General features: G+C 37.8%; 2 protein-coding genes across 2 annotated transcripts in view; both read right to left on the bottom strand.

Annotated features, from left to right (window-relative positions):
* Nucleotides 1-20,418, bottom strand: part of LOC135769007 (uncharacterized) — a 30,854-nt gene extending 10,436 nt beyond the window's left edge. The window contains exon 1 of the mRNA XM_065278366.2: nt 20,286-20,418. The gene's annotated coding sequence lies outside the window, so the exon portion shown is untranslated. The remainder of the gene's footprint in view (nt 1-20,285) is intronic.
* Nucleotides 1,952-20,418, bottom strand: LOC135769027 (uncharacterized). Its single transcript, XM_073814106.1, has 3 exons — nt 20,286-20,418; nt 6,041-6,251; nt 1,952-3,850 (listed from the first exon to the last, which is right to left on the bottom strand). The coding sequence occupies exons 2-3, from the start codon at nt 6,126-6,128 to the stop codon at nt 2,805-2,807; spliced, it is 1,134 nt and encodes a 377-aa protein (XP_073670207.1). The 5' UTR covers nt 6,129-6,251; nt 20,286-20,418; the 3' UTR covers nt 1,952-2,804.
* Nucleotides 20,419-24,184: the final 3,766 nt, after the last annotated feature.

Below are 24,184 nucleotides of genomic sequence, written 5' to 3'. Positions count from 1 at the left end.
GCTAAAGTGAGTATGCTCCGCAAAGAGACGGCACAGTTTGTATAATATCAGAGTGTAATATCAGGTAAAGCAGCAGTCTTGGTAAGCTTTAGTCAGCCGAAATTTCTGCCCATCCCCACTAAAGATTGTAATTTATTCCCCAATCTGTACATGAATTCGTGATCGCTTTAGTCTCATTTTAATGAAAACAGTGGCATGCTTCGGCTCTGCGCTGTATTTTACGATGTTAATAAGCTCATTAAATTCATTCAGATTTACAAGATGTGTACATTTACTGATAGATGACATCTGTGTAGTTAATTAACATAAAAACTGTTTATATAATGTAATGCAGGAGCAATACAGACGTTTTACCATCCACTGTATGAAGTCAAATGTTTATGTAGGAGACTAAATGCAGTTACTTGATAAATAATTGTAATTTATGCGTTTAATTGTGTAACTATCTAAAATGTATGTGGATAATTTATAGTGCATTTATATTATTTGGGGATATTTTGAGAATAATACCTGTTTTTTGCATCTTTATCTTTGAAATGCACGGACCTTTAATTACTAATACTCTTGCGAGAGTGGTAAACGAGAGTTGTGAAGTTTTACTAAAAATAAGTCAGGTAAGCGGATAGTGGAGCCGCATAGTTTTTTGACCTTTCCCTCTCTTTGATCGTTAGCTAATCATTTTTATTTACTGTAATATTCCTGTGCTGAAGTTTTTTTTTCTCAACCAAGTAAAGGATATAGTTTTTCTACGAGTGGTACTGTGGATTATTGGACGAAGGGAGTGGATAAAGCGTCAAGCTAGGGCTTCATTTATTGGAAATCTACAGTTTATCTCCAGAGTTCTTAACACCCATGAATGCATTCTTCAAAAAACATTATGTTTCGTCTTGTAGTATTACATTCATCTGAATACAAAGTCTTTTTTATTTAAAATATATTGTGGATGTGGCATTAGATGAAAATACATTAAAGAAATGTAGAACAAAAAAGTAAAAAGTACACAAATGTTATAGCCATCTTTTTAAAACAATGGTGTAATGCAGTAAAATCATAGTACTCAAACACTGATGTGACTGAAACAAAAACATTTCATGAAGACTGATGACTCTGTTAACAATTCTATTAACACTATTGGGTGTTTTTTCACTGTGTTATTGCCACAAATGAAACAAACTTTCAAGAAAAGCGAAAAAAGCCTGATTTCATTCTCAGCAAATATGAATTTAAAGGCACTCTAAGCGAATCTGTACGACGTCACTTTTTGTTGATGTTTGAACTGTTTTCAAACAAACGGATTGTAGCTAACTCCTGCCCCTCCCTTCCGTACTTTCATGAACGCGCCTAACCCCCACCACCAAATCCTTCTTGTCGTTTATTGGCTGAAACACTTTGTTGTTTCGTGTTGGTAGGTTTGGCCACTATGTTTTTTTTGCCGTTTGTGGACCCTGGGCTGTCTACAGAGATCGCGTTTTTGTACAGTTGGATCAGTGGACATTCAGCAAGCAAATAGTGAGGAGATGTTTGCTGTATGTAACAAAAAATGTTTTATGGTCTAAAACGTGTGAATTCGCTTAGAGCACCTTAAACATAAATGACTACATTTTTGCTCACCAGTCGATCCAGAGCTATCATCTGAAGATCAGTGACGCTTGTGTTGAGCAATGCATTGAGGAGAAGTGTGATGGAGAAACTACTTACAAAATGTGTTTTATAAAAAATAATCTGTAGGTCTGTATCAGTCTTTAAGACTTAACAAGTCTTTATCTTTACAGAATAAAACTATAAAATAAAAGCCTCATGCAAAGCATTCTGGGAACTAAAAATCCCCATCAACCTTTTTCTGTTTTTTCCTTCAGATTTTGGTTCCCAGAATGCTTTGCATGAGGCTCTTATTTTATGGTTTTATTCTGTTAAGACAAAAACTTGTTAATGGTAATTTGCCAGTAAATAACAAATTTAAATCTACAGTAAGTAACTGACAAACAGCAGACAATAATACTGTAATTTCTACAGACATTTTACCAGTGTTAAAATAAGTAAATAAACATGTTTAGCACTTTATTCACTTTTATTAGTACAATGCTATTTTTGAACACAACTATTAATGCTAAGATAACAGTGTTCTGTGTGCCGAACAGATTCAAAGTGTGTGACAATCATTTTAGTGGTCATACAGTTATAACTTTTATTACTGGGGTCAGCATCACATGTAATCGATAATCAAGAAAAAACATTTGTAAAGTGATCTGATGTAAATAGAAACAGTCATGAAATATCAGAATAAAAAATAACACTGCATATGTTTTTAACTATTTGAAGAGGGCCTGGGATCATATAGACCCCCAAAAGACCATGAAACAGAAGCGCAGTAACAAAGCAGTGCTTGACACATCAGAACTGTTTTCACAATCGAAACACATAACATCTCTTGAGTCTAATTTTTCAGAAATATTCAACATGTTAAATATTTTAAATCAGAAATACTGATAAGTGGGGGAAAGTTGGAACCTCAAGGACAAGTGAACACTTACGCTGTAGTCACGTGAAACAAAATGATAACCAATCAGAAAACGAGCTGATGAAGACGAAACAATAACAACAGCAGTTATGGCGCAGCAGGAACAGTCCAAAGTGAGGTGCAGTCCACAGTATTAATGACATTTCTTTATGACCATTTTCCTTCATGTTTGTTTACTGTGAAGATTTTGACGCCTCAAACACGGCTGGTGTGAACTCACGGTAAGACTTTACATATCAACTCATGACCACTCGTGTGTATCTTCTGATTTAATGTCATAATAAACTCATAACTGCACAAAAGAGTTGAATGTCTTTTCTTCAGAATGTAAGCACTGGTGATTTCTAAGACTTGCTTTCCACATAAAACTCTTTCCACAATGAGGACATGCAAACGGTTTCTCTCCAGTGTGAAGTCTCATGTGAGTCTCAAGGTTAGCTTTTGTTGTGAAACTCTTTCCACACTGAGGACATGTGTAAGGTTTCTCTCCAGTGTGAAGTCTCATGTGAGTTTCAAGGTTAGCTTTTGTTGTGAAACTCTTTCCACACTGAGGACATGTGTAAGGTTTCTCTCCAGTGTGAAGTCTCATGTGAGTCTCAAGGTTACTTCTATCTCCGAAACTCTTTCCACACTGAGGACATGTGTAAGGTTTCTCTCCAGTGTGAAGTCTCATGTGAATCTCAAGGTTAGCTTTTCTTCTGAAACTCTTTCCACACTGAAGACATGTGTAAGGTTTCTCTGCAGTGTGAAGTCTCCTGTGAGTCTCAAGGATACCTTTTGTTGTGAAACTCTTTCCACACTGAAGACATGTGAACGGTTTCTCTCCAGTGTGAGTTATCATGTGTTTCTTAAGGTTACCTGCAGATGTAAAAGTCTTTACACACTCATGGCACGCATGTGGTTTCTCTCCACTGTGAATTTTCACATGTCTCGTGAGGTCACTTGAAGATGTAAAACTCTTTCCACACTGTTGACACGAGTATGGTTTCTCTCCACTGTGAATTCTCATGTGATTCTTAAGGCTAGATTTAACTGTGAAACTGTTTCCACACTGTTGACAAGTGTAAGGTTTTTCTCCAGTGTGAATCATCATGTGATCCTTAAGGCTAGATTTAAGTGTGAAACTATTTCCACAAAGATGACACGTGTAAGGTTTCTCCTCACTGTGAGTCCTCTTGTGATCTGCAGGGCATTCATCTTCACTGAAACTATTTTCACACTTTATGTCTTCTGTCTTCAGAGTTTCTTTCTGTGAAACATTATGGTTTATTTTTACAATCTGATGTTTCTCATTCACTTCAGCTTGACTCTCCTTTTTCACTTCTATCATATCTAAAATAAAGATAAATAGTTCATATTGATAAACCAGAATGACAAAACACTTTTGAGATTGTCTGACAAAAGCAACATGTCATGTATCTGTTATGTGTCATTTTTCAATGTGAAGTACGTTATGTTGTTTCTATTGTTAATGTCTGCACTTGTAGTTTAACTGTAGTAGAGCATTGTATGGATAAATCAACCTGATCTCACAAAGTTCTGTGGGATAGTCACAGAAAAATGTGCAGATCTGTGAGAATGCCACAGAAAAATGAGCAAAAAATTCTGTGACTATCCCATGGAAATTCGTGTGATCTGGCTCATCAATTCCCAGAGATCACAGTCATTCAATCCACTGAAGGTTGCTTTGGATAAAACTCTTTACCTGATGTTTCAATCTAATTCTACTGAATCTATTATAGATGCAGAAAGTTATCATCTCATGGATTTTAGTTTATTTTCCCCTAATGTTTCTCAATGTTTTTATGATTATTCCTCAACAGGGGCGCCGCTAGCAATTTTGGGCCCTATGAAAAAATAGGGGGTCAGGCCCCCCCATACCCATTTCGTACCAAACATACAATCCAACCTACTGTAGCTATTCAAAATCTTTGTCTGTAATTTAATAATACAGAACTATTTATTTTGATATTGTTTTGACCACAGTTATCAGTATTTATAGATACCTAAAATGTCTGCAGCTAAGATAATTTATTGTGCAATGCAAATTTAATTGAAAAATACAGTACATTAAATCAAATATTCAGAGAAAATGCAACATTCTTAAAGATTAAAGATAAATGTGACCATGCCTGTGAAAACCCAGCTGAAGTATTTCTTTGTGATTTACTGTTTTCCACATAAAATCATCCTATATAATGTAAAGAACATTTGTGAAAATATAAACTTGATATCTTTAATGTTGGCTGAGTAATGTCATATCAGCGATTGAAATCATAGTGAAATTAATGCTTGAAATTAAACTGTGATGCTTTTTATCTCACAATAAGATTTGAGGCTTTAGTCTGATTTTCAGAGACAGTCTCAGTGACATACTGTATACTTGAGCTGTTACACACACGACATTGTAACATTTAAAAATGGCGAACAACAACAATGCATCTTTTCTATGTACATTCTGTCTGAAATAAGACTGGGTTAACAATGCTTGACCAAAGCGGCGTGGTGAGCTTGAACCTGCTTACATTACGAGGCATTTTTTGGACCCAACATTCAATAAGAAAATTCAACTGAAGTAGCCACCGTTCAACCTGAAGATGGCAGCACTCAGACGTTTTTACACCAGTATTGAAACACTTTATATCCAAATGTCAAAAAACTTACTAAAATCAATGAACAGCACTAATAAAACCCCATTCTTACAGATCATTAACTAAAAAAAGTTGGTTTAGGGTTGAGTTATTATTTAAGAAAACAGCTATACTGTTATTAAATGAGACTGTTTTTTAATCAACAGGGCTCTAAAATGAAATGAATGACAACTATAGCAGATTACGACATAGATTTCCATTGATTTCTTAACCCTGTTGCAAGTTGAGAAGCTTTAATATACATAATTTGACTAGTTTAGCCTTAGTTGCATTTCAGTTTTATCACAACCAACTCGATTTAAGACTGCATAAAAATCCTTTCTTTGCATATTGCGTTACAAAACAAAACAGTGTGTAACCGATCGCATTTCTAGTTTATGTTAATTAGCTTATACGGGCTACGTTAATTTAAACAGCTTATAAGGGCTGACTTCGCGTTAGAATCATAACACAAAACAGGGAACGTAAATCCCCTTGTGTTTTTTTAAACTGAGGTGAACAGAGCTAAGACTTTACAGTGGAAAGAAAACTGCATTGTATTGCTCCAGCGTCACATTGTGTAAACTGCATTTATAGTAAGGAAGTGCACATATGCAGATATCATAGGAAATAGCAGTAAATACACACACCTTGTTCTCTTCTGAAGTTCACGCGCACTGTGAGACCGTGGATTGAAGACGGCGCTAAAACGCAGAGTAAAGACGGGGCGGAGCTAAGAGGGCTCAGCTTAAGGGGGTTGCGTGTGCGGCACAGTCCTTGGCTGGGGCCCTCAAAAGTTCATGGGCCCTTAGAATCGTCCTAACTTTTCCCCCCTTTACGGCGCCCCTGTTCCTCAACCATCAATAATGAAGATTGAAAAATAGCCACCAACCTATTTGTTCCTCAGTATCTTCATCCTTTATTCTGCATGGTTGTGGATCTGTCATCTTCTCAAACTCCTCTTTCACCAGCATCAACATTATGTCATGAAGTTTTAGTTGTCACACATGGAGTGATTTCTCTGTGTGTTTGACTCCAGCATTTATTGGTGGATTGTTGTAGGAGGAGCTTCACTGAAGGTCTCAATCACTTTATGTGTGTGGCTGGAGATTTTAGAGAGGCATTGTCAGTTAACAATCATAGGAGGTAGAGGTGCACTGAAATTTTGGCCATAGAAAACTTTCAGCTGAAAATTGCATTATCAGTTTTGGGCTGAAAAAAACTGCCAAAAATGAATATTGCCCCAATCCTTGAGCAAGCACTTAGGTTTCCACCTCCATCCAGAATGTTCCCTGTAGGTTATTTTTAGGTTTCATTTTATAACCTAAAGAGAACCTTCCCAGAATGTTCTCTAATAAAAACTTTTATAATGGATGGTCTTTACTAACTGTGCCTTCAGACCGCCACCGGCGAGAGCGTCAATGTAGCCGGAATGAATTCATTTTCAGTGAGAGCCGGCGTCGAGCAGTGGTGCGGCACATCATTTACGGTGTGAGCGTCGAGGAGAGTTGAAATCAGCTCAACTTTATGGTAATGAGCTATGACGCGGTTCAAAGGCAACCAATCGGAAGGTGGAAACCTCCACTGGAGAGGATTCCAGACAATGCATTCGAGGGTCAGAGCGTCCACTTCACCTTTTCTATAGCGTCGTTAGTAGAGCAGCCAGACCTTTAATTGATGCTTTTGCTGGTGGCGGTGTGAAAGCATAGTAAGGCAACATGGTAAAGATTCCAGGGCATCGCAGTGAATGCCTGCTTTGCTGGCTAACCAGCAGGGAGCGTTATGGAAACAAAATACAAATGTTTCCAGAACGTTCTGGGAACCAGAAGTTGTTAGCTGGGAGAGCCATCTTACATGCCAATTAGGGGTGCAACGGGTCACAAAACTCACGGTTCGGATCACATTACGGATTTTGAGGCACGGATCGGATCATTTTTCGGATCAGCAAAAAAAAAGTATGGGAAAATTCTAATAACAAATCAAGAAATTACAAACATTTATAAAAAGAACAAGGTTGCACATTAAGTAAGGTCTAAAATCATTAGTTACAGAAATCAAATGAATAATAACACTGCATTTATTGTATTAATTAAATGTAATTATTATTTTTTTAAAGCTTCAGAAGTGATTTTCTCTTTGTCTTGGGTTGTTTGATTAACATTAATGACACAGACTTAAGTAGGTCAATTGAGCTTACTGTCTCTTTAAGACCAAATGTGCACAGACTGCATCTCTCTGTTTGTGCACTACCGAGTCCCCTTAAACGAGCGCACAGACACAGACAAAGGGTGAATTACAGACGGCGCAGCATTACAGTCGTCCCACATAAAAACGTTACGTTGTTTTTCATTGCTCTATTAGCCAAATGTATTTTAATACACTACAGTATGAGAGAGAGTAGCGCAACTCTCTGAAATTTAAACATCAAGAGTTCTGATCTTTGAAGGATGATTACGTCTGACTCGAGCTGGACCGGACGCATTTAACCGCACGCGTGCGTTTGTGCGTAAAGTAAACTGATCACTTTAGCGCCGTTTTGCAGTTAAACTGTTTAAAATCACTTGAATGTTAACATGTGCAAACCTTTATAACACTTACAAATTATAAACTTTCCCTATTTAAATTTGCGTATTAATCCGCGAATCACATGCGAGCCGAACCGTGGGTCGTGATCCGTACGGATCACGGATCAACTGCGATCCGTTGCACCACTAATGCCAATCACATTGCTTGATCTGTTGTGTAGAGCAAACATTCACATAACCTTTCTGTGCTCACCACTGCTTGCACGGATTGTGCGCAGGTATTTATCTGCCCCAAGTACGAGCACAGACAATGACAACGTTTACATGCACCCTCATAATGCGATTATAATGGGATTTGGCAATACTGGGATTTAGGGTTGTAACAGTATGACATTTTCACAGTATGATAATCGTCTCAGAAACTATCACAGTGTTCGTAGTTTCAAGGTATATGTTATAAAATTATTAGTAGTGTTATAATCATCAGCTATAATGACCCTTAAATGAATGAAAACAGATATATCAAAAAAAAACTTTTGAAAAAAAAAAGAAAATAATGCTGCATCACTCATTTGAACAAAGTTATTTCTCTTTAGATTTTGCCTATGTATAATCAACTTAAAATTGATTTGTAATATAAATCACTTAAATGTGCTTTAGTGTTTTAAGAGAACGAGACGGAGAGCGAGAGGTTACCAGCGTTCACATTAGGGCTGTGACGGTTAGGATATTTTCTCACCGTGGTGAAGCATAAAAAAATCATGCGGTTATGCGGTTAACCGCACAACAGTAACCCCCAAAGCCCAAAAGCACAACCCCCCACCCCCGCAAAGCATCGTAAACGTCTTCTTATTTATTATTAAAACAACAAATTATATTAGCAATAACAACATAAAATAATATTTTTTCCATAGGTATAATAAATATATATATATATATATATATATATATATATATATATATATATATATATATATATATATATATATATATATATATATATATATATATATATATATATAATAATTATATAATTTTTTGTCATCGTTTATAACCCATTTTGTACAATACATTTCATACAATAGCAACCTGAAAAAAACTAGAAAGAACATGCCGAGCTTAACATTGTTTCTTGTAAGCAAAACCTTGATTCCAATTTCTTTATACATTTTTAGAGTGTTTTTCGGGAAAACCCTGTGGATATAACGCACTCCTCCAAACGCAACGGGTTGAACGTTAAATAATTTATTGCACAATAAAATGGGTTACAAACAATGACAAAAACTGTTCCATAATTCATATTAAACTCAAAACAAAAGAAAATAAATACTATTTCATGTTACTATAGTTAATATGTTTAATTATAATTTTTTAAAGCAGATACGAAACAAAATAACGTATTGCATCATCCCGTAAATAACTGCGCAAAACTTATGGATACTCCAATCAATGCTTTAAATTACTGCTGTCCATTTACATAATCAAGAAGATAATAAAACATTTTTGATCCCGAGCTGGAGAAATTAGTTTACAGCATTAACGGGTCATGCGGTCAGTAAGCCCTCACCTGCCTGACTGCTGTGCTGTCCCTTTGGTACTTCGCTTCTCTCGCAAAAGTCTTGGAGATTTCCAACTGTTGTTGCTGGGCTGAAGTTTTATGCTTTACTAAAGGTATGTGTGGTGCTCCCAAGTCCGACAAACGCCACATGATAGTTAATCATCACAAGATGTGATTTTAGATAGTGGCATTTCCTCGCAACGATAGTCAGACATATAGGTCTACAGCCGACCGCGCTAGCCTTCATAACTATAGTTGGCATGTTTGACCATTATAGTTTTAAATAATTATGCTATTATTATCAGTACCAACGCGCATTTCGTGCTGCCCGGTGACCTTCTTGCACCTGAATAATGTAATGCACGTGGCTGTGAGATTTCCTTGCACTTGAGATTTTGTTATTCGCGCAGTGAGTGAGTTGGTACAGTTCCATGGCGTGCAATAAATATCAGAGCACCTGGGCATGACGCGCTTAAAGTAATGGCTTCATGTTTAAGAAGATTGCGCCCGTGACAGTAGGCTATTGTGTGTATTTAAGTACTGAAACTAAGTAATTAAATAACAATTATAAGACATGCTCACATAATAAACCCTATATATGTTTAATGCACCGTCCCTCCCCCTTGTGCGGAAAGCAGTTTTTTCTCTAGAACCCTTGAACACTGGATGGAAGACAGTAAATTATGATTAACAATGACTTTTGTGTATAGTTCATATCATACAGAATATGACTTCTGTAACTTTCACCAGCAAAATAAAGAAAATATAAAAAAGTGCGATGATGACGATGATGAACTCAGCACCGCGGTTGGCATCTCATTACTGCGGTGATGCGGTGACGCGGTTATCGTCACAGCCCTAGTTCACATGTAAACAAAACAGACATGTGCTCTTATAAACAGTGCTTTATCAGGCATTATAGTGAGATTTAACGTCAAGAAAATGCCATCAAGACTTTTCTGAAGACAGTTCACTTCAGAGGTGCATTTTTATAACAGCTTTGTGTCCGTAAACAGATCGGCCGAAAATTAAACACACATCCGTTTCCGATTTATGGCCGATTTTCATGACTGGATTTTGGGATTCCCTCTGCATCACAGAAATAATACTGCTTTAAATTATAAACAAAACACACCTTTATCTGCACAGAGGGATGTGTTTGCGAACATATGGTAGCACATGTTCGACGTATTTTCTCCTTTTGCAGCCACTCTTTATCCACATTTCTTGCAAACTGGATATCCATCTTTAAGGACAACACATGCTCATTTTTGGGATACCCAAAGCATTCCCATAATGCAGATTTTAACTTTTTCTCAGCAGGGGATAGAGGTTAGATTTTGTGTTCTTTGGTTTGAAATTTTCTCTGCTGTACAGAGAAAAGCTATATGAGTGGTGTCTAGCAGTCACGTGAAATGAAGTATATATGAGCAGAAGCACAGGTGAGATCTCCTTTATTATAATTTTTTCCAAAATCGGTATTAAGCAAATGTTTACGGTATGATAATCGTGCATGTTAATATCATGGTATACCGTCATATGGGTATACCGTTACAACCCTACTGGGATTACACTTAACCTCATGTAAATGCAATACTTCGAGAAAAATAATGCGATTAAACTCTTAATCGCAGCAAGTATAATGGTATTAAAAGAGGTGGGGTACACCATTTTTAATTGCAGTATGCCTCCATGTAAACACACCTTAAACGCATCTATACCGCACCAACTGAAGTGCGCAGGTGTTTTAGTCATGCACCTTAAGTTTGTTTTAAACTTGACATTAGAAAGTTTTTCCTGAATAATGTCAAATATGTAAATAATAAGGGTGTCACGATTTCGATTTTTAATTTCAAAATTAAGTCACAACCTCGAACTTCGAATAAAAAAAAAATGGGATCGTTGATGCTGCCACGCCCCCATATCATGTCCGGTCGGCTTGCCAAGCGGGGGAAAATAAACCTCTCAGAGGTGCCTTTAAAAACATCGGTCCAGCGGAAAGCGATTTATATTTTAAACACGAGGGATGTATTGCTACAACTCCTTGAAATGCATATCATAAACAGGATTACTACCTAGTGATCTGCCTTCGGACAGAGACCCAGCTCTCTGCACGTGCGAGAGAGAGCCGCCAAGATGCAGCGCAACGGGTTATATTTTAAACAAGAGGGATAGTTTGCCTCAGCTCGCATGAAATGCATAAAACTGAACAAATACGTAATGATTACTACTTTAGTTTATGTTTAGACTTTGGACAGATGCGAGAGTGCGTGCACGTGAGACAGAGAGAAGCGCAGCTGCTTATAATGCACCATTTTTATTTCAGATGCTAGGAGTCCAAGATGCGCACATTAAGTCCATGTGCGTGCAAGAAGGAATCCTCTCTCTACAAGCTCTCTCGCGTAAAGAAAAGCCCACAAAAACCCAATCTGCGAGGAAAAGCACACAATGCGTATGTTAATGTGAAACTATAATAATAATAATAATAATAATAATAATAATAATAATAATGGCATATAATTTTTTGTCTTTCAAAAATAAAAATAAAATCGAGAATCGAATCGTGACCTTAGAAATTGAAAATGTAATCGAATCAAGGATTTGGAGAATAGTGACACCCCTAGTAAATAACATAAAAAACCTAATTACGTTTAAACCGTTACAGGCAAGTTAGGCGGTTCCCACTGCGCATGTCGGGGTCAGAAAAGTCATTATAGCAGGTTGAGTTGCGTATTATTCGGTATCCTCAAAAATGCCTACTTGCGTCGTGGGCTGTAAAAATCGCACCAGGTCTGCCTTTAAGTTTTTTGGATTCCTGCAGAATCTCAAAAAAAATACAACACCTGTGGCTGCAAGCAATTAAACGTGCAGACTGGGACAATGCAAAGATCAAAGAGGCATATGCGACCAAAATTTAATCTGTGCGACCTTAAAATATATTTGGGAGCATTTTTGCAACTGCCCATTTTGTTGTGGTGTTACTTGATTTAGATTGAGTATGCTTGTGTGCTGTTCCAGGTTCAGTGTTCTCTCCAACATTACATAAACAATCAAATTTCACCATTAAAGAGTAACTAAACCCTAAACCAACTTTTTTCAGTTAATGATCTGTAAGAATGATGCTTTATTAGTGCTGTTCATTGATTTTAGTAATTTTTTTGACATTTGGATATAAAGTGTTTCAATACTACAATATATGATGTAAAAACGTCTGAGTGCTGCCCTCTTCAGGTTGAACGGTGGCTACTGCCATTGAATTTTCCCATTGGATGTTGGGTCCAAAAAATGACTCGTGACGTAAGCAGGTTCAAGCTCACCACGCCCTTGTTACGATCTCACCACACACTTGATAAGAGCTTAGTTCGTCCCCTCTATCTTCGTTGGGATCTGCCCACTTTTCTTGCATTTTTCAAATATTGCCAGTGGGTGGAGTCAGGCTCTGAACAGGGGTTTAGTTACTCTTTAAGTTCTTGCGTTTAATGAAGACCGCAGATTGGCTTATATGAATGTCAATCATTCCTTGTTGCCGTGCTATGTTGGTGCGCAAATTGCGAAAATGTGAAAAAACGAATCGCGAGCATGAAGAGAACGAGCCGACTACAGCCAATGTTACTACTGCATTAATTCATAACGACGGTCCAGATTTAAATGCAACTTCACCACCAGAAAATAAGGCTTAACGTTAAACCTTTCATAGAGAGTGAAATAAAGATTATGAGTGGCTCCGCTATGAAAATGGCTCGATGTTACGGTGTTTACTGTAAATCCTGTGAAGCGGAGGTTGCAAGTAAAACACATGTTGAGCTATCTGTTGATTTTCTGTGCTTTTCACTGCTTCTATTAATGTAAAGCTGCTTTGAAACAATTACCAATTGTGAAAAGCGCTATATAAATAAAATTTAATTTAATTAAAACAGCGTTAGTGGCGGAATCCACACATTTTAAGCGCGAGACTTTGCTTAAACATGGCGAAAGTGCCAAAAACACAAGAAGTGTCATGACCAATGTGTTCATTATTGATGGAGACACCGACCTGTCAAAGAGTGTATGATAATGTAAGTTATGTGCGCATCCTGCTTGACGGACATCCAACAAACATCCTTGTATTCCATGTTGAGGTGGAACACGACAATGCTGATGTATGTTTTTAAAAACATTGCCTATATAGTAGTAATAGCATCCTGGTAATGCAGTTTTCAATACCAATATATGAAGAGTTTCGTTGCAAAACGAGATAAATACATTTTTAAAATTTCTGTCAAAACATCTTTGTTATTATGTTATCATGTTATTATTATTTTGTTTTATGGTGCTACTTAGCTGTATTTTTTAAGTTATGAAGGTTTAAATCAAAACAAACCAACTGCAGTTGAATTGATATTAATTGGAATGCACAACCAAAAAATTAGATTTCTGAAAAATTAAAAAAACACAGTTATCTCATTTTGGAACAAAACTCTTCATATATTAGCCTTCTATATTAAGCTCACTTTTGTAATGTCACATTAATCTGTGTTTTACATGTTTGCTAGATTTTCTATTGTAATCATAATTATGTTACCTGTAACTGTTAAATTATTATTGCTCCTATACTATTTAAACAACATTTGAGTATTATTTTAGGAATCTATGCAGCAAAAAGACCAAATTTCAAATCCTGGCCATAGGATGTGTAAAGCCCAGTTGTGGTATTAACTTTTAATAAAATAAATCTATTAACTTATACATTGTAGTTGTGGTGCTTAATAATTTTTGAATGGGTGCGCCTACATTTTTGCTGGTGCTCCTAACTGTTCAAAGTTGGGTGCACCAGTGCTACCAAATAAAAAAGTTAATTTTGAGCCCTGCAATAGTCATTCAATGTTTACAAACCTTGAAGGGGTCTATACAGATGAGTAAGTTGTTTGAAAAATGTGTTTTTTTCACACGAGAAACATGAACACGTGTTATATTGCGCACTGTAAACACAATCAAAGCTTCAAAAACACAGAAAGAACGGGACCTTTAAAGAGAAGAGCAACCGTCTTTCCAGCCAAAAAACGAAGCAACTTTTGTTCTTACAAAGAAACCTGCCACATTTGCTTAAATAAACAACAGTCCAATTTATATGTATATAGCAGTTACATTAAAATGTGCATAGCATTGCACAACTGTGTTTTGCTAAATAGGCCAGTGTTTCCCATACATAGGCTCTACTTGGGCGCTGCGCCCAGGTAAATTGCGACCCGCCCAGGTAAAAAAAATCACTTTACGAATTTCCGTATTTTCTGAACTCGACTGGATGACCCGTGTTTTGGAGAGAGAGAGAGAGAGAGAGAGAGAGAGAGAGAGAGAGAGAGAGAGAGAGAGAGAGAGAGAGAGAGAGAGAGAGAGAGAGAGAGAGAGAGAGAGAGAGAGAGAGAGAGAGAGAGAGAGAGAGAGAGAGAGAGAGAGAGAGAGAGAGAGAGAGAGAGAGGTGGGGGTCGGGTGACCGTGAAGATGATGCACGCGTCATAAACTCATCATCCAGCGCAGCAAACTGGATCAACTGCAGCAGCACATACGGAGCAGCCAGGAAACACACTGCGACCAAAATGGTCGCATATGCTTGTGTGCATATGTGTTTATAGCATCTAAGTTGGCTTCATTTTGCGTGCAAGCACGTTGTGTCTCTCCGGTTGAGTGTCCGTTCACGTGCTCTCTGTTTCTCAATGAATTGGGCGTGACGCGAAGCAACCTCAGTGTCACAATGTATCCTTTCATGTTTCTGAACTTGAGCAGAGTTTTACCATTAGAGGACTATGTGTTTACAGTTTGAGTTTGGCTTAAAGATGCAGTCGGCAAGATTTTTTGATCATATATTTACTGAAACCGACACTATGCTCAGACAGAACAACATAAATAAGACTGTTTAAAAAAAAAACCATGCGCTTCAACCTCCACCTAGAGCCTGTTATTTAGTTGGCAAAAATCCACTGCTCCCGGTTTATCTGGTCCAATCAGTGCAGGGCTGTGTAAAATCTGCCTGTCAATCACAGTTCCTACACATGCTACAGATCCACCCTCCCCCCTCAGGCGCGTTACATTAGGCTCGTTTCGACTATGTGACACCTGACAGGCGGATGACGTAAAACTACAGCAAGAGCGATTCAACGGAGAAGTCTAATTTCAACTAGGATCAATATCGGACTGGCACTGGAAAAGTACTGGTCCACAGGCACTGACGAGGACAAGCCTGATGGGAGGATGCTCGGAGGGTAATGTGAGAGGGGCATGAAAATTGTAAACAGTCGAAATCATCTCAATCCTCCAGAGTTGCCGACTGTAGCTTTAAGTTCCACTGCTGTTTTTGCACTGTTGTAAATGTAAGTAAAACAATTACGTGCAACAGCAGAATAGAGGGTATGCATGTGACGTCACCTTCGGCGAAAGTGACTGCGGTTACGCCCACTGAGTGGCAAAAGACAGAGCAGCAGAATATAGACTGTACTAACAGATTTAACAAGAATATGAAGCTATCGTTTTACAAACTGCAAAGAAACACTGAAAAGAGAAGTAAATGGATCGGGTTCTTGTTGCTAGGGTCACTATCAAGTGCAACTTGTTTAAGGTGTAAGGTCATCACGCGTATGCTGTTGACCGGCGCCTATACACGGATGCAGTGCAGGGCTGCGAGAAAAGACATGATTAAACCTTTAATTTAAAATTTTACGAGATTTTCTGACATTTCATTAGTAATCACTGTACTCATCAAGTTATCAGGCCATTTGTTATTCAGAATATAGGCTATTAACGCAGCGCACTGCTGCCCACTCAGCTGTCAATCTGCTGTGCTTCAGATCGACAGTCACAAAGTTTCACATAAATGATATTTTTCCAAAAACAAAAGGCTAAATACTGAATACTACTTATATGGGACTGCAAGACATTAATAGTCGAATCTGTTCGGAAGGAAACTTACATTATTCCCATGGGAAGAGAAGAACGTTGTTTATAAAAACTTGAGGCAGACGGTGAGACTGTTTCATCTGTTTTCAGACAGCAGGGTCAGGGTACCCGCGGGTGAAACGCATATATTTGATGTAACGGGTGTAATATTAACGTGTAACTTGCTTTGTAGATGCAGGTCGGGACTCAACAGGCAAGAGTGAACTGCGGGGCTAACATCCAAGACCAGAATTCGACTCGATTCCGATATAGCAGTTTTTAAATGGCACTGTGCTTATTTGTGTTTAAGCTCTGTCTGAAGACCATTAAAGGTTTCTATTTACTGCACGATTTGTGGTGTGACCGGGTCGACAGGGTCACAGTCTTTGTCAAACGGGCCGGGTGTGGAATAAAATTGCTGCTGATGTCGGATAACTGGTCGTGTGTTCTGTCAATCACAGCGGTGCGGATTATCAAACAGGACTGTGCATAACTTTGCAACAGGTACTGTAACGCTAAACACGAGCACGAACTTGCAATGCACACTACATTAAAACTACAATGAAAGATCCGTACTATGTAGCTATGTAAGGTTTTTTGAAGAAAATACAGTTTAGATCAAACATAGAAAAGCAATATGCTATAAATATAAGGAAAAGTAAATGACAGCATGAAAATGATAAAAAATACATGTTAGTTTACAGTAGGGATGCAACGATTATAGATTTTGATGGTACGGTTATAGTCTGATAAATAATCACGGTTGTACGGTTATTACGGTTATTATGGACTCATTTATTTTACAACATTAATTTAAAAAATCACATGAATAACTTTTTGAACAATTGCTACATTCTTTTGTATTTTCAGTTTGTGTATTTTATCTGTAATTCTTGGACAAATAATAATAAAAATAATAACCTAGCAGGCTTTGACTTAAACAGTATAGGTGCCTATTGAAACCTGTAGGCTATTAATTTTAATGATCTTTTGAATAAATGTAATTTTATATTTGGACTGAATAAATGTATATTATTAGGGATGCTCCGATCAATGCCGATCTCCACTAATAATACGTGGCCGATCACTATTCTGAATCGGACAGCCGATCTTATTACAGCTATTTCATGTACTACGGCTTTTGATCAGTAAGTCCTTATCGATCTTAAATCACTGTTAGTTTGAGTCGTTTATAGCATGCATTCGAAAAAGCAACACTCGTCAAACATAATTATTAAACATATTCTTTATTATCATGAAAATACCTGAAAAGGTTTGAAGAACAGCAATATAAATATATCCTTAAGACATTTCATGGAGCTGCGTGTCATCACAGCTGCGTGTGTATTGTTCTTCGTCTACAGCACACTTTGAGTTTCTGCACGAGAGCGCCCCCTGGCTTTTGGATGTAGCGGCATTTCACCGTAATACATTGAGAAACATAGCAAGCATTATCGGCCGATCGATCGGAGCATCCCTATATATTATTTTGATTTGTTTGAAGTATTAGTAAAAATGATAAGAGCCTCTTCAAACGAATAATAACACAGGGTCATCCTGGACTGGGTTCTGCGAGTCATTTTGGACTGGCAGCATTTACGTGTTAACTCATGCTATTAATTAATAAATCATTAACGCGTTAAAATAATTCAACGTTATTAAATGCAGTCAGACCACCAGGAGCCCCGCCTGGATTTGATCCGCGAGGAGGAGGTTTTTAATGCTGCACAGACCGATTGGAGTGTGGCTCTTTCACACACTCGTGCAGGCACGCACGCGCACACACACACACACCAGATGCACAAACAACCAAGAGACGTGTCACGCGCACATATTTTTTTGAACGCAGAGCTTTGTCATACAGTGCGCTAACGAGCATGTCGCATGCCGCACGCGCCTCTTGGTGGTTCGTGGATCTGGTTTGTATGTGCGTGCGTGAAACAAAAACACGCGGTGTAGAGGAGGCTTTACGGTTACTTAACCGTCACATTTTAAAGCGCGGTTAACAGTGAAACCGGTTAATCGCTGCATCCCTAGTTTACTGTAGCCTATATTCTACATAAAAAATAATGTACATTTATAATCATCATGTGCGCCCCCTGCCGCCACAGCAGGAAAAAATCCTAGAGGGAACACTGGCAGTAGCCATTCGTCAGGTATGTAGAATTTGGGGATAAAAAATCCTATAAAAAATACATGAAATACACATAAATTAATGCTCTTATTCTGTGTAATTGCAAAGTTTTGTCAGTGAGCCTTCATTAAAAAACATCCATTATGATGAGCCTTGTGTTCTACAAAGGTGGGATGGTTTAATAGTTTAAGGCCAACTAAATTCAATTTAAACTGGTAATAGTCAGTTTTACTGCCGATTTTCGCAGCGGCCACTATGAAAACCAGCCATATTGTTGAATGTTTTGACATTCGAAAATTTAAGTGCAAAAGGTGTAAAAATTCATCTGCTATCTTTAACTAGCCTAGAAATCTAGACGCACCCTAGCGGCCGCAAAATATATTTGCTGCCAGGGTTTAGTCTAGGCACTCACAATACACTTAACAGCTCCAAAAACCAAAATTTGGTCAGGCCAATCACATCGTGTGTAGCGTCTGTGGGGCGGGCTTAACATGATGACGACAGAGCTGCAACGGTTCCTACTTGAAAACAAAGAATGGCTGCTGCTGCTGCTGGCGAACAGCTTTCTTTTGAAGCGGCTTTGGCCGCGACTCTGGAGGACTTAGACTTATGTTTTTCTTTGAGAGAAGAGCAAATAACCCTACTGAAATCCTTTTTAACCAAGAAAGATGTGTTTGGAGTTTTGCCGACTGGTTACGGTAACTATGTCACCTTCTTCGTTGCTCTGATTGGTCATAGCGCTATCCTATTGCGTGCAGAGGCATTTTGAGGGACAACCTTATATCCCGCCCCTTGCATTGAGCCGTTTGTGTGAAGAGTTGCCAGACCTTACATCTTGATGTAGGTCTGGCTAACCAGGCTAATCTTTAACTGTATCTCAAGAGATAATGAACATGTGAAAAATCTTACTTAAAGCGTAACTAAACGCCTGGTCAGAGCCTGACTCCACCCACTGGGAATATTTGAAAAATGCAAGAAAAGTGGGCAGATCCCAAGGAGATAGAGGGGACGAACTAAGTGTGTGGTGAGATCGTAACAAGGGCGTGGTAAGCTTGAATCTGCTTACGTCACGAGTCATTTTTTGGACCCACCATCGAATAGGAAAATTCAACTGTAGTAGCCACCGTTCAACCTGAAGAGGGCAGCACTCAGACGTTTTTACACCATATTTTGTAGTATTGAAACACTTTACATCCAAATGTCAAAAAACTTACTAAAATCAATGAACAGCACTAATAAAGCCCCATTCTTACAGATCGTTAACTAAAAAAAGTTGGTTTAGGGTTTAGTTACTCTTTAAACACAAAAAAGACAATATATCGATGTTTCATACAACTTTAAAAAGTGTCATCAAATTGAAGTTGTTTTAGTCATGAAATGTAATGTGACACATTCCGGATGTCAAAACTTGTTCTTACATATGTGTGAACACGAGAGGAACCGACCTACAGTCAATGCAAGCCACCAATCCTTACGAAATTAACCATTTTATTGTGGTATAAGTGTAGTAAACATGTTTTTTTTACCATGGTTTTACGGCACTAACTATAATTTTTGTTGTAAAAAACAATGGTAATTTTGTGGTTACCACGGTTTTACTACAGTAACCATGTTTTTTTTATATAGTTTTAACTGTAGAAAAACCATGATTAATTTTCGTAAGGGAAGTCATACAAAAAGTTCAGAAAAGGTATTCTAGCAGGATCTATTGAAGCATGATTTGTTTCGTGTGTTTTAAACTTTAACGTTTTAAGCTTGTTTTAAAATTTTACCTGAGATTTACAGTAACGAAGTACTTTTACTCACTAATCAAGTACTATATCAAAGTGTATGAATATGTAGTGGATTTAAAAGTATGATGCTGTAATATAGAAAAGTAAAAGAAAAACACAAAGTAGACGCTTGAAAATGTCCTTTTAAAAGCAACAGTACTTAGTACTTTACACCTGCATTTTACAAGCCTCATCCTATTTAAATCACAAACATTTGTGTAGCCCCTATTCTCCAAACTTACATGAAACAGTCCGAAGTAATAACGAGTCACCTCCTCGGGGTAAAAATGCGGCCAGTACTTCTGATTGCAGGCAAGATTCTCGTTTTTAAATCCTCCAAGAAACACGAAAATCTTTTCTCCTCATAAATTTCTCTCGTCTTGTCTTCTTCTTCTTCTCTCTAAACGGCGGTTGGCATCCAGTTTATAGGCGCATTACCGCCCCCTCTGCTCCGGAGCGTGGATCTGATAATAGATCTACTCTCTATCTCCCTTACTCATGGATTCCTTCTCGATTATACAAAACATTTAATAAATAAAACCACATTAACCAAATACAAAAAATACACAAATATTCGATTAATTTCCCACCAATACAACTAAATACATTTTATATCTCACTTTTGTCCTGGTTTTTCAAAGCAAAATTAGACTGGATCACTCTGATAAAGACCACTTTTCCAGTTTATCAAATCTGGATTCCCGGTCCTTTAAATGGGTTGACATGTCAATGTTGACTATTAGCTATGTTAAAAACAGCAGGTAGTTTGGTCAGCATGGGGTCACTAAGTGTTCTTACTTGAAGAGACAATAAAACAACACAACTTTCCCTTACTTTTTTTAATTCAACATTTAGTCTGTTCTTCTGGACTACAAAAAAAAAAAAAAAATGCAGATTATACACAAACACATGCATTATACGTCATAAAGAGGCTAAAAGTCTTGTGGTTTTAGATAGGTAGAGATGCCGGTTAAACTACATTTGACTGTTTGGTCTCTGATGATTGTGATCAATATACTATACAGTGCCAAAAACAGTTAAAGTTAAAGATTATTTTTGTCAAAATAACATGTCTTTTTTTATGTTTGCTATTGACTGTTGAATAGGGGATTATATGAACATTTTCCTTTCTTAATTGACTGTAAGGTTTAAATGGTAGCCAAGTGTTATACTTTAATACTTTATCATTATAAAGATATCCATGGAAAGATAGTAAAGAAAGTAACAGCTAGCTGGCATCAGTTATTGTAAAGTGCATAAGTCATTTTTAACAGTAAAATCTCAATATAACTTGCACGTTAAGTTATAAATTACAACAAGTAATGCACGGGCATCATCTTGCAGTTTCTTCTTTCTTTTCTCAGATCTTTTCTCCTCATAAATTTCTCTCGTCTTGTCTTCTTCTTCTTCTCTCTAAACGGCGGTTGGCATCCAGTTTATAGGCGCATTACCGCCCCCTCTGCTCCGGAGCGTGGATCTGATAATAGATCTACTCTCTATCTCCCTTACTCATGGATTCCTTCTCGATTATACAAAACATTTAATAAATAAAACCACATTAACCAAATAATGTGGATCATGCTCATGCTGTCTTTTCGAGGCCATTTCGATAAAAGTTGCCTACTGTCTACTTTCAAACTTCGTCAGGCGGCCGTGCGATCAACCAGCAGAGACCATTCCAGGCGAAGGGGGCATACTTTCTAGACTAGTGTAATTAAATTATCTCGTTCCCCCTTTATTGAGATATATATATGTATGTATGTATGTATGTATGTATGTATGTATGTATGTATATATATATATATATATATATATATATATATATATATATATATATGGCTAAAAGTGCCTTATAATATTTCTATAGGCTAATGAAATAATATCTGCATTATAATTTTTTTCATTAGGCTATTTTTGGTGCCCCCTCAGCATTTGGTGCCCTACGCACAGCGCATGATGCGCGTGGAGGGAGCAGCGGCGCTGGGAAACACTGCTGTTTCATATATATTAGTAGTATATAAATTCGATTATAGGTGGTGAGATCTACACATTGCTTGTGTAATTCTATTTGTTAGATATTACTATACCCTTTCCACTTTTATACTGTGTAAAATTAATAAATATATATTTTTTGGTAAACTTTTATTAAAAAAAATATTGTGGATGCTTCTATTTTGTACAAAGTAATTAGCTAGCTAGACCACGCAGACGAGATATGCGATGACTAATTTTGACCAGGCATTATTGCTAGGTACCAGTTGGGGTCCTAGGGGGGCAGAATTGCAAGGGGAGGGGGCAGAATTGGTCACTCATAGGCTGCGTCCGAAAACTCTAGATTGCTGCCTTCTGCGGCAGCTTTCCAAGGCAGGACGGCATCAAGGCATGTCCGAATTCAATGTTAGGTTTACTTCCTGTCTCCTGAGATACATGCATTGTCCTGTCTCACAATTCTATGCATGGGCGTAAAATGAGAATGTGATTGGTCAAGCCCGGTCATGTTTGAAAAAATGACGGCCAAGGAAGCGACTGGAGCACAAATTTAGTACATAAAAATGCATATTTTTTACTTTATAGATCTTTTACTTGCATTTCTAGCAAGAAATTATGCCGCGTTCCAGGCAACCTGTAACCCGAAAATCACTTCAAAACCACAACTCACGACTCTGTTGTGTACTGGGAGTACATCGATCTAGTACGAGTTTACGGGTCGGAAGTCACGGGTTTGACTGCCATTCCAGTGCACTTTCACAGGTAGAAGGTTGTAAAAACACGGGTTACAGGCTGCCTGGAACGCGTACTTAGTATTGTAGTTTTCAAATATGTGATTAGTACAGAGGAGCTCTCTGTTTATATTTCAAACACGCTGCCTTTGAAGTGTGTCCGAAAGCCTTTCTCTGAGCTGCATTCATGTCTCCGAAGTCATTGTCTCATGGGGCAACGAGGCAACAAGTCACTGCCTTGAGTTTTTGGGCACAGCCATAATGCAGGTGTCATGAGAAATTCTGTCCCCCTAGGACCCCGACATATTTCTAATGATCCGATGTATCGATGCCACACATACGAAATCAATTTGAGCACTGCAGGTGATACTGTCCATGCAAAATGCAGTGTCCTCTCTCTTGACATGTTGATCAGTAGATTTTTTTTTAAGAAAAATCTCTCAAAAGAGATGACTGCAGCATCTGTTTGACTGCCAGATCTGATGTTATGTAACAGATCAAATGCTTAAAGGCGGGGGGGGGGGGTGATTTTGAAAAACACTTTGGACCGACAACCAAAACAAATTTGTAGCTAATCAGCAGTAAGGGGCGTGTCTACCAACCGACATTGTTGCCTGGCTTGCGTATGTGTGGGGCGGGTCTATCAAAAGAAGGTCCAGATTTTATCGGAGTAGGGGCGTGTTTGTTTGTTTTCATATTATGCAGTGTAATTTGTAGAAACATTTTCTTAACAATAGTGACAATATAGCATTTAACTCTTTCACCGCCAGCATTTTTTTTAAAAGTTGGCAGCCAGCGCCAGCGTTTTTCATGATTTTCACCAAAGTTTAATGCCTTCCAGAAAATGTTCTTCTTCAGATATATAAACATACAATATACCAAATGAAAAAAAACGTTTCATCCTACCTTGAGAAGTTCTTTTGTAATCAGCTTTTGAATATGGGCAGGTTTCTGCAAAAACACCACATATTGAGCAAAAAGCAGAGATAATTCCATTTTTGTGACGGACTTTTCATAGAGATCCCATTCAGAGCGATCTTTAAAACAGACACGGACATGCAGCAGCTTGCCTTAGGGCAATGCTTCCGGGTTTAGAAAGTGGATAATAGCGGTTTTGCGGAAAGACGGAAAATCTCGTCATTGGCGGGGAAGCGTTTTCTATTAATTGACGAGATATCTCGTCAATGGCGGTGAAAGAGTTAAAAGATATTTTAAGCTGCTAATACAGTCCTACCCAAAACAGATTATTAAAATCATTGTAACGTTACTGTTACAAAAAAGCATAGACAGACAAGTGTAACCACTAGAAGTGGGGGGGATTGATTCTTAGATGCATCGCGATGCAGGACTTGGACGATTCTGAATTGATTCACAAATGTTAAAAATCTATTTTCTGAAAAAATTCTGATAAAGTAATATAT

The sequence above is a fragment of the Paramisgurnus dabryanus genome, chromosome 3, assembly GCF_030506205.2.
Source record: "Paramisgurnus dabryanus chromosome 3, PD_genome_1.1, whole genome shotgun sequence".
NCBI lineage: Eukaryota > Metazoa > Chordata > Actinopteri > Cypriniformes > Cobitidae > Paramisgurnus > Paramisgurnus dabryanus.
Note: the sequence above shows the minus strand (reverse complement) of the source record. Positions and strands in the feature narration are given on the sequence as shown.

Bases quoted from the DNA above. Each gene is read 5' to 3' on its own strand.
- LOC135769027 (XM_073814106.1), bottom strand. From the start codon at position 6,128: ATGTTGATGCTGGTGAAAGAGGAGTTTGAGAAGATGACAGATCCACAA. The intron at 3,851-6,040 runs GTTGGTGGCTAT...TCTTTATTTTAG, and splicing joins AGATACTGAGGAACAAATAG to ATATGATAGAAGTGAAAAAG.